Genomic DNA, 12217 nt, shown 5'->3' on the forward strand with positions numbered 1-12217 from the left:
AAGACGACACCCCTCCCTGATGTACTCAATGCATTCTATGCCCGTTTTGAGCATGAGATCAGCGAGAGCATGTCCCCCACCCCGGAAGCCTCGGATGAACCTGTATCCAAGGTCACCATTACAGATGTGAGAGCAGCCCTCTCAAAGGTCAATCCATGGAAAACGGCTGGCCCACATGGGGTACCCAGACGAAAACTCAGATCCTGCACCAATCAGCTGGCATAGGTATTCGTAGACATCTTCAACTTCTCTTTACAACAATCTGAGGTCCCTATCTGTTTCAAGACGATGACCATCATCCCAGTACCAAAGAAAAGCCAAGCAGCGTGCCTTAATGACTATCGTCTAGTGCTCTGACATCCATCATTATGAAGTGCTTCAAAAGTCTAGTCATGGCATGAGTCAATTCCGGCCTCTCAGATTGCCTGGATCCACTACAGTTCACCTACCGCCGCAACAGGTCCACAGCAGACACCATCTCCTCGGCCCTGCACTCAACCCTGGAACACCTAGATAACAGACACCTATGTTAGATTCCTATTTATCGACTACAGTTCAGCCTTCAACACCATTATTCCTACTCATCTCATCTCCAGACTTCGTGGCCTGGGGCTCGGCTCCTTCCTCTGCAACTGGATCCTCAACGTTCTAGCCCACAGACCACAATCAGTAAGGATAGGCAACAACACCTCCTCCACAATCATCCTCAACACCAGTGCCCCACAAGGCTGTGTCCTCAGCCCCTACTATACTCCTTATACACCTACGATGTGGTCAAATTCCCCTCCAACTCAATTTTTAAGTTTGCTGATGACACCACAGTAGTGGGTCGGATCTCAAACAATGACGAGACCGAGTACAGGAAAGAGATAGAGAATCTGGTGAACTGGTGCGATGACAATAATCTCTCAATGTTAACAAAACGATGGAGATAGTCATCGACTTCAGGAAGCGTGGTGGAGGACATGCCCGTCTACATTAATGGGGACGAAGCAGAAATGGTGGAGAACATCAAGTTTTTAGCTGTTCAAATCACCAACAACATATCCTGGTCCCCACATGCCGACACGATAGTTAAAAAAGTCCACCAACAGGGCGGCACAGTAGCACAGTGGTTAGCACTGCTGCTTCACAGCGCCAGGGACCCGGGTTCGATTCCCGGCTTGGGTCATTGTCTGTGTGGAGTTTGCACATTCTCCCCGTGTCTGTACGGGTTTCCTCCGGGTGCTTCGGTTTCCTCCCACATTCTGAAAGACGTGCTGGTTAGGTGCATTGACCCGAACAGGCGCTGACTGTGGCGACTAGGGGAATTTCACAGTGACTTCATTGCGGTGTTAATGTAAGCCTAACTTGTGAATAATAAATAAAACTTTATTTTTACAATGCCTCTACTTTCTCAGAAGACTAAGGAAATTTGGTATATCCACTACGACGCTCACCAACTTTTACAGATGCACCATAGAAAGCATTATTTCTAGTTGTATCACAGCTTGGTATGGCTCCTGCTCTATCCAAGACCGCAAGAAACTACGAAGGGTTGTGAACGAATCCCAGTCCATCACTCAAACCAGCCTCCCACCCACTGACCCTGTCTATACGTCCTGCTGCCTAGGAAAAGCAACAACGATAATTAAGGACCCCATGCACCCCGGACATTCTCTCTTCCACCTTCTTCTGTTGGGAAAAAAATACAAAAATCTGAGGACATGTACCAACTGACTCAAGAACAGCTTCTTCCCTGCTGCCATCAGACTTTTGAATGCACCTACCTTGCATTATGTTCTCTAAACACTAGCTATGACTGTAACACTACATTCTGCACTCTGTCCTTTCCTTCTCTGTGAATGGTTTGTTTTGTCTGTATAGCGTGCAAGAAACAATACTTTTCACTGTATACTAATACATATGACAATAATAAATCAAATCAAAAAAATCTAAAGAGGAGCCAATTTCCTCTTGTTGAGCAGTCAGTGGCAAGAGTGAGTACTTATCAGATTACGGAAGGAGATCAGTGAAAAAGAAATTGATTTATACAGAAAAGGCACCAGTAGAGCTAATCATCTGAAATTGTTGATTTCGATGTTGAGATCAGAAGGCCAGAAGGATGATTAGCTCTACGTCACCTCGACCCCTTTGTTTTCATTTTATTTAATTGTTAACTGTTCTCTACTTTTTATTTCTTTATTTTTCTTTATTTTTCTTTCCCCCGACGCTCTCCCCCCTTTTACCTTTTCTCCCTCTTCACTTCCCTTTCCCCCCCTTTTCTCAATTTTACTTCTCTCCCACCCATCTCCCCCCTCTCCCCCCACATCTTCATCTGTCACAGCTTACCCTCTGATTTCAGCTTCTCTGCCATTTGGCCTTTTAGCTTTGACAAAGGGTCATCTGGACTTGAAACGTCAGCTCTTTTCTCTCCTTGCAGACGCTGCCAGACCTGCTGAGATTTTCCAGCATTTTCTCTTCTGGTTTCAGATTCCAGCATCTGCAGTAATTTGCTTTTAACTCAGACTGTGCAAAATCTCAAACATAGTTATCACACCAGCCCTTGCCACCTTACACCAACCATTAGTCCCCAGGCTTCAAAATCCTCAACCATAAATCTTTCTATGGCCTCCATTTTATCCCTCAAATCATGTCAGCTGAACCTTTAGACGTCACATTGTGCACAGAGATTTCCTCAGAAATCCCTGAATTTCTACAGCTATAATTTATCTCAAATTATTTTTTTTTAAAAAATACCTCTTCTTTCTGACATTTATGCTTGATACCCACTATGACAATGGCAAAGAAATGCACAATATTTCATGACCTGTAAGCCACTAGGTGCACACTTTTAAAAAATGTTTTTAATAGGACGTGGGTGTCGCAAGCTAGGCCAGTATCAATTGCCCTCGAGAAAGTGGTGGTGTGCCATCTTCTTGAACCGCTTGCAGTCAATGTGGTGTAGGTACTCTGAAAAAGGGTCAAGGTGGTAAAGGTCATAGATTGAGAGGGTGCTGTCGAAGGAACCTCGACAACAATCCCACCCAGGCCCTATCCCCGAAACCCCACATATTTACCCTGCTAATCCCGCTAACATATACATCCCGGGACACCAAGGGGCAATTTAGCAGGGCCAATCAACCTAACCCGCACACCTTTGGACTATGGGAGAAAACTGGAGCACCCGGAGGAAACCTACACAGACACGGGGACAACGTGCAAACTCCACACAGACAATGACCCACGCCGGGATTCGAACCCTGGTCCCTGGAGCTGCGAGGCAGCAGTGCAAATCATTGTGCCACAATCTATCAGAAAAAAGTACATTTATTCCATGAACACTGAAATTTTCTATTACTGTAAACCTCACTGGTTTAAACGTTACTTCTCAATCTACTGATAAATTATGGGAACTTTTAAATTCTTACTTTTTTACTTTATGGCCATGCGTTTTCATCTCATTAAGTTTTAAAGGACTCAGACTACAGCTATTTATGACTCATTTGTCTCAAGCTATGTTTTCCTCATTCAGAACTATTCTATAAAGCATGAAAGTTTGTCCTTTATTATCCATGAAACTGGCTGTTCAGCTTCTATATACATCTATTGGAGATTTTCCAATCAGATGTACCAAAACAAAAACAATATTCAAACCGATAGAGGTATCCAGAGTGACAATGAACAAAACACAATTCATACCTCTGTTCTGATTCCACTCATGCGCTTCTCCAAGGAAACTGGGGTCAAACCAGTAACCTCCATTTCGACAGAAATAATCATCTGTGCTTAACACCACACCATTAGGATTTTGACCTAACAGCAATCTGCAAATAGAAATACTCAAGAATGATTACATTGCTAATTGAATTATTTTTGAAAAAAAAATCATATAGCACTTTTAATCAGTAACCTTAACCCATCAAAAAGACATTTTTTTTAAAAAAAAAGCTTCATCTTTTGCAACATAGTGATGTGAGAGACCCATTATGAATGTATTCACATCATGTCAAAGCATCTTAGCAAAAATTATGGGTTAAAATAGTTCAGAGCAATGCATGCAATTACCAACATTATCTAAGAATACAGAACCTGTTTCTTGAATCCTAAAAGTTACCGAGCAAGGTGACTGTTTTTTCTTTTAAGCATTTTAAAAATTAAATCTAGACAAGTATGTTACAAAATATGAATGCCATCTACTACATTTGTTGTCTTGCTCAGTCTCAAGCATCGTTGCTCAGTACCAATCATAATTATATTTTCAGTTACTTACAGGTTTCCACAGATGGTAATAAAAAATACCCAACGTAAATTAACCAACCCAGAATCTATACTTTCTTTATAATGTTTTTCGACAATTGCAATGCCAACACCAAGTTCCATTCTGATTGAAACAACAATTGGTCCACCTGTAAATTAGTACAGGGGTAATTTTAGTGTATTCCTTCCAAGTCCGATCGTCTTAAAAATGAGAAACAAGGATCTCACAATCCAAGACATAGAGACAATCCAGCATTACAACAAATAGCATTAACAAAAATAAAATCAATTTTGCTCAAAAACAGACAAGCGCATATTCTCCGGTTTTTCTCACAAGCCAGAAGTCAGACTGTTTTGGAGGGCAGGAGTACCATAGCATATATTAACCTATTGCCAAGGTGAAGCAACTGCCCTTTAAAAGAACAGCGATACCAGCCACGTACACTTATTTGGTCGAAGAACTTTGCATATTGGAAGGTGCTATTCAATTCCAGACCAGAGGTTGCAAGTGCAGGTCCGAAGCAGCCAAAATTGTTGTATATAAAATAGCATCAGCAGTGTACCACACATATTGTGAGATACGGAAATTAAGTTGAGAAGCAGAAAAATGTGGGAGGGGTGAACAACATTTGCAAATACATACACCAAGTTACACTGAGCTCCAACTCGCAAAATGGTAATCAAAGCTCAAGTAATTCATAGAGTCCTGCAGTGCAGAAGGAGGCCATCAGCCCATTGAGTCTACAATCCCACCCAGGCCCTAATCCCGTGTATTTACCCTAGCTAGACCCCCCTGACACTAAGGGACAATTTAGTATTGCCAATCTACCTAACCCGCACATCGTTGGACTGTGGAAAGAAACCGGAGCACCCGGAGGAAACCCACAGACGTGGGAAGAATGTGCGGACCCCACACAGACCCAAGCCAGGAATCGAACCCGGGTCCCTGGCGCTGTGAGGCAGCAGTGTTAACTACTGTGCCACCGTACCACCCACAATTACTTGAACAATTTTTGAGATAAATTCATGGAAAAAGGTAAAAGTTAGCAGAACTAAAGACTCCTATCTCAATCTGTCGGATTAGTGATTTCTGCATTAAATTTATTTCTCCAGATTAAAAAAGGTAACAGTTAAATGAATAATGCACAAAATAAACCAATCATTTTGCAGCATGCGTTCAATCAATTTTGAAAATCCAAATGCTCAAAAACCACAAGGAGATAAAACACTGCAGTTATGTCAGCCTACCACATGCTAACCTTCAATTTATACATGATGGGAAATCATAAACTTTCAGTCTATGTCACCATTTTGAAACCGATAACAGCATGATAGATGTTGGTCAAATGTTAACGTCAAACCCAAGGTTTTGAACAAAGCTGAAATAGAGTCATAGAGGTTTACAGCATGGAAATAGGCCCTTCGGCCCAACTTGTCCATGCCGCCCTTTGTTTCAAACCACTAAGCTACTACCAATTGCTCGCATTTGGTCCATTTCCCTCTGCACCCATCTAACTGTCTGAATGCTTTTTAAAAGACAAAATTGTACCCACCTCTACTACTACCTCTGGCAGCTTGTTCCAGACACTCACCACCCTCCAATTGAAAAAACATGTCCCCCTGGACCTTTTTGTATCTCTCCCCTCTCACCTGAAACCTATGCCCTCTAGTTTTAGACTCCCCTACCTTTGGGAAAAGATGTTAACTATCTAGCTGATCTATGCCCCTCGTTATTTTGTGGACCTCAATAAGATCACCCCTAAGCCTCCTACACTCCTGTGAAAAAAGTCCCAGTCTAGTCAGCCTCTCCTTATAACTCAAACCATCAAGTCCCGGTAGCATCCTCATAAATCTTTTCTGCACTCTTTCTAGTTTAACAATATCCTTTCTATAATAGGGTGACCAGAACTGAACGCAGTATTCCAAATGTGGCCTTACCAATGTCTTGTACAACTTCAACAAGAAGTCCCAACTCCTGTATTCAATGTTCTGACCAATGAAACCAAGCATGCTGAATGCCTTCTTCACCACTCTGTCCACCTGTGACTCCACTTTCAAGGAGCTATGAACCTGTACCCCTAGATCTCTTTGTTCTATAACTCTCCCCAATGCCCTAACATTAACTGAGTAAGTCCTGCCCTGGTTCGATCTACCAAAATGCATCACCTCACATTTATTTAAATTAAACTCCATCTGCTATTCATCAGCCCACTGGCCTAATTGATCAAGAAAGATACCGAAAGATACCGTTGCAATCCTAGATAACCTTCTTCACTATCCACTATGCCACCAATCTTGGAGTCAACTGCAAATTTACTAACCGTGCCCCCTAAATTCTCATCCAAATCATGAATATAAATGACAAATAACAGTGGACCCAGCACCGATCCCTGAAGCACACCGCTGGTCACAGGCCTCCAATTTGAAAAATAACCCTCTACAACCACCCTCTGTCTTCTGTCATCAAGCTAATTTTGTATCCGCCCTGGATCCCATGAGATTTAACCTTATACAACAACCTATCATTTGGTACCTTGTCAAAGGCCTTACTAAAATCCATATAGACAACATCAACTGCACTGCCCTCATCTACCTTCTTGGTTATCCCTTCAAAAAACTCAATCAAATTTGTGAGACGTGATTTTCCACTCACAAAGCCATGTTGACTGTCCCTAATCAGTCTTTGCCACTCTAAATGCCTGTACATCCTGTCTCTCAGAATACCTTCTAACAACTTATCCACTACAGATTTTAGGCTCACATAAAAATATTAATGAAGTTATTCAATCAAAAACAATTTCATTGGTAAAATCAAGTTCTTGTGGAGTAAAATAAGACATCAACGATTTTACCAGATTAGGGACCTATATTGACAGATACTTTCCATCCCATGATGGCAAAGGTTTAAAACTGATCTGATTTAGTTTATCTTGTATATTTATTGATGGATTTCCCAGACAGGTCATTAAAAAATTGATATTCTCCCAACATCAATGATAGCTTTTTACGCATTCCTTGCTTGGGCTCAAGTTCTCAATAGCTTCAAGTAAAATAGCACATTGAAAAAATAGTATTGTGATGGTACTGTGCTATTTTGACATATTTTATGTGTAAAGTGGGGCTGCTTTAAGAGGCAGTGTTTTGTTACAGGAGTCAATTGGTCTGAGAAACATGCAGTAGATACTAAGAATGCAGGCTAATAACTGATTTGTTAGGAATATGTTACTTTGTAAAGTTAATGGATCTTTTATTTATTTAGGCTCTCCTGGGATTTTAGACTAGATATGCAGATTCATGTAAGATTTTGATTAGGTTGATTGACAAGGACAAAGATTAATGGGAGGAGCTAAGCTTGCAGGAAAACCAGTTTCATTTTCATTTTAAAATATAAGCAGTTGCTGCCTGGACTTGTTGAAGGAAACAGGTGTCCCTCTCTCCAGAGGTTTTCTGAAAGCTCCAGGACTGTTAACCTAAACGACAAGCAAGTTTGCCTGTGTTTTGCTAATTATAATGGGTTTGAGTCTATAAGTGAAATTTGTTTAAATCACGGATAGATGGATTCCTGATCGGTAAGGGAATTAGGGGTTATAGGGATCAGGCGGGTAAGTGGAACTGATCCACTTCAGATCAGCCATGATCTTATTGAATGGCGGGGCAGGCTCGAGGGGCTAGATGGCCTACTCCTGCTCCTATTTCTTATGTTACGTTCTTATATTGCTTGATTGGACTTCAGTGATAAGTTAGCAGTTAACAATTGTATCTGGTCATGTTTATGTATTGTACAATTGTTAAAGCTGCTATGCTACTTGATTTGTTATAATTAAACTGCGTTGTTAAATAAAGTTTGTTTTGATAAAAGCTTCCCAGTGTGTCAGTAGAATCATGCCTGGAGTAAAATATCTTACCTTCACAATATTGCCAAAATAGAAAATTGGGGTCTAGTTTAGTTGATAAAACTGCATTTTAAAAAAAATCTCTTTTGAACTTCATCCAACTGATAAGAGGCAGCTTTGGAAAAGGTTAGTTTTCAACCAAATGTAATATATTATGGCATGGGACTGAAGGTTGAGGGACAACATACTGCCGACTTGCCTGGATGACTGTAGCTCAACACCATCTAGAGCAAAGCAGCCATCCACCACTTTAAACATCCATTCCCTTCAGTACCTGTGCAGTGGCAGCAGTGTACACAATATGCATACTCCTTCGAAAGCAACTTCCAAACCTGTGACTGCCACCACCCAGAACAAGGGCAGTAAGAACCAGTACTAGTAGAAGATAATATCCACTCAGGTCAAGGTTTCGACCACAGTGTACTCATGTGACTGAACAGGTCTAATGTTCTTTAGGGAAGGGAACCTGCCATCTTTACCTGGTCTGGCCAGATGTGACTCCAAGCCCACAGCAATGTGGTGGACTCTTAACTGCCCTTTGAGATGGCCTAGCAAGCCACTCAGTTCAAGGGCAATTAGGGATGGGCAAAAAATGCTGGCCTTGGCAGTGATGCCCACATCTCATGAAAGAACAAACAAAATGTCCCAGAAGGTAGTGGAATCTGAGCGCAGGATCTGCTTCCTTTTCTTTCACTCTGATGCCCTCTGCCTCATCATTAAGATGCTGTGGCTCAAAGTGTGACATAGCGCGATGGGCTAGCTGTTATCATTTTGAACGATTGGCAGCAAGCACCTTCCAATCATTAATGTCAATGCTGCTATGCTTCAAGGAGCGTCTGAAGCATTTTCTTTGTCCTCCCTTTGAACACTGGTCATCTGAGGGTTGAGAAATTGATTTTGCAGGAGTTTTGCCTGAATGCCTATGGAGCTGCCTTCAAGAATGACACGAGCTTTTTTTTATGGTTCCCTCATTGCATCCTGAGGATGCAGTGGAGCCATTTCTGATGGAATTTCTCAAGCCTCTTATGTGTCACTGATACACAGTCCAGGTCTCACCTCAATACAGGAGCATATTGATGAGCTTGCAGAGGTCTTTGTCGTCGAACACTGAACTGACATAGCCGACACACTGTTGGATCTCCTCGTCAATGGTGCTCTTTTGAGAGAGGTGGCTGCCAAGGTATGGGAAGTGCTCAACACATTAATCAGCACTGAAAAGCCACAACCATCCTAACTTGAAACTGTATCATTATTCCTTCACCATCATTGGGCTAAGATCCTGGCACTCCCTCCCTAACAGCACATGGACTGCAGTGGTTCAAGTGAGTCGCTCACCACCACCAAGGGCAAAGAGGGATAGACAATATATCCTGGCCTTGCCAGCAATGCCCACATTCCATGAATGAACAAAAGTCCCTGAAGGATTTTGGTACTTAGAAATGAGATAACAGAAGTTAAAATATAAATAAGCAAGAAATGATAGAGTATGCGTTGACACTATACTTTTTAAAGTTACATCTGTAGGAAGCGATATTACAATAATAAACCTGTTGAGTGTTATCATTAATTCTGGGAATAATTTCTTCTTGATACATAATAAGCTAGAAACTGTAAAGCTGCAAAATGCTCTAGTTTCCATGCAAGAGCCAACATTTTAAAAATATGTTCTTCTTCAACTGCCCACTGTCTCAAACACCTTTCTGGAATTTAGTAACTGGATGCTTCAAAGCTTCCATCTTTGACATTAAGGTTTGCAGATCTCTTAAGCAGACGAAAATACAGAAAGCTGCCCCTAGTTCAAATAATAAACTATTATCCACAATCTGAATGACAAAGGATTTTATGATTGATAGAAGAGCATTAACACTCAAAATACAAGCACACTGGCTATCGAGTCAAAGATAATGTCAATAAAACATATAATTACCATTTTCAAGAGTTAACTGACAAAATGACAAATAATTCAAATAAAGCCTACCGTGAAAGGGTCGATTTTCCAGAGCCTGGTGGACCACGCATAAACACGAGCTCTTTATTTCCAATAATTGGTCTTAAGTGATGCTCCATTTTCTGATACTGCTGACACAAGTTAGTTATCCCAGCCCTCAGCATATTGGGCCGACCGTCATTATTTTGATGTGGGCCAGAGTTGTAAAAATATTTATGTCCAGGTTGTATTGTACACTCATTAGTGAGGCCTGTCTGAACATCACAAATCTCATTTGTTGCTTGGATTGGTGCACTGTTGCGGTCACTGACATGGCCATTACTTAAAAACAGTTGGCCATGAGGAAAAGGGACTGGCCCCTGTGACGGGCCAGTGTATCTTTGATAAGTGAGTGGGATATTGAACCTCGGCAGAGGGGGTCCTTGCGGTCCGATAAAAGCTTGTGGCTGGTTCCACTGAGGCCTTGAGGGGCACATGATACTATTTCGATGTGTGTCACATGTAGGAATTTGTGATCTACCAGTACATGGGTCACCTGCCGTTTGAGCTTTATCACTTGTAATCTTTTTGCATCGCTTACGAGTTTTGTTTTCTTTTTGCTTACCCACTGTAGTGCTTCCAATGTGTTCTGCTGAACTCTGTGAACCATCCACACACTCATTAACAAGCAAATCAGTCTCACTTTCAATTTTTTCCAATTCCTTATAAAATAGCATTAATTCACTTTCAAATTGAGCAACATTTTCAGGTACAGTAATACCATTCTTCTCATTACGCTGCACATTGTCCTCCTCAAATTTTGAAACTGATGGCGAATTATTCCCCATGCCTTCTCTCAACTCTGAGCACTGACTGCTGTGTGGGGTGAGGTACTCAGTTCCACTTTGCTGTTCAACACTATCAGTTTTATCTTTCTCAGACTGTTCAGTAGAGTCACATTCATCTTGTGCAGCAGTGCTCTCTGTTTTTTGTCTTTTCGAACACGGAATATTCATTCCACCATCGCTGGGTTCCAAAGACTCAGTATTATCTTCTAAACCAGACATCTGTAAAACAAGCATTGGTTAAATATGTAAAATTTTTGCCCTCGTCACACATGAAGATTTTTTTGAAGCATTGTGACTATGCATTTTAAAATTATCTTTTCAAAATGCAGCTAAAATCTGAACAAGTTTGGTGTCATTTTCTTGTTACCGAAGAGTTGTATTTGGGTTGCTTGGATGCAAAACCACTCTTTGAAATGAGATGCATGCTCACAGAAAGATTTTGAAATTAAGTTTTTTAACGTTTATTTATTCGTGTCACAAGTAGGCTTACATTAACACTGCAATGAAGTTACTGTGAAAATCCCCTAGTTGCCACACTTTGGTGCCTGTTTGGGTACACTGAGAGAATTTGGCCAATGCACCGAGGGAGAATTTAGCATGGCCAAAGCTGTTCAAATGTTAAGTTGTTCTCGTGCCCTTCATTTCTTTTATTGTATGAGCAGGAAAAGTATGTTTACTTTTCACTTTTAAAATTCATATTCCTGGTCCATTTCTCAAATCAGGACATTAAAATCTAATTTTGGAGAAGTTTGCCATCACAAACTTTCCATTCTCTCTCATTTCTTTTGACTAACTATCTCACATCCTCTGCAACTGAATTCCTACTTTGCTCGAGCTTTCAGAAATAACTGTGCTATAAGTTTCTCATGCCTTTCCATTCTACCTAATGTAGATATGAAGAAAAGTAAAAAGTTAACCAGGCATTTTATTATTCTGAAATTGTCACTCTTCAAAACTAAGAAAAAAAACCAATGCTGATCAGACAGCTTTGAGGAAGGCTGGTGGTTGAACAAGACACAAGACCATAAGAAACAGAAGTAGGTTGTTTGGCCCCTCGAGCCTGCTCTGCCATTCAATAGGATCACAGTTGCAGACCCAGCACTGATCCCTGTGGAACCCCAGTGGTTACAGGTCACCAACCTGAAAAAGAACCCCTTATCACCACTCGCTGTTTCCTGCCCGTTAGTCAATTCTCTATCCATGCCAATATACTACCTCCAACATCACAGGCTGTAATGACTTAACCCTTTTCACAGAGAAAGATCACAGAATCCCTACAGTGCAGAAGGAGGCCATTCGGCCCATTGAGT

At 41.3% G+C, this 12217-nt stretch overlaps 1 protein-coding gene across 5 annotated transcripts in view; it reads right to left on the minus strand.

The window, feature by feature from the left end:
* LOC144499779 (uncharacterized) overlaps positions 1-12217 on the minus strand; it is a 107965-nt gene that overhangs the window by 88105 nt on the left and 7643 nt on the right. For all 5 annotated transcript variants that reach the window (XR_013498896.1, XR_013498897.1, XR_013498895.1 and 2 more), the window contains exons 2-3: positions 10111-11126; positions 3682-3806 (exon numbers count right to left, since the gene is read on the minus strand). Coding sequence is in view for 1 of the 5 variants with exons in the window: in XM_078222229.1 (XP_078078355.1) it covers positions 3682-3806; positions 10111-11126 (1141 nt within the window). In the remaining 4 variants the exon portion in view is untranslated. The remainder of the gene's footprint in view (positions 1-3681; positions 3807-10110; positions 11127-12217) is intronic.

The sequence above is a fragment of the Mustelus asterias genome, chromosome 10 (assembly GCF_964213995.1).
Source record: "Mustelus asterias chromosome 10, sMusAst1.hap1.1, whole genome shotgun sequence".
NCBI lineage: Eukaryota > Metazoa > Chordata > Chondrichthyes > Carcharhiniformes > Triakidae > Mustelus > Mustelus asterias.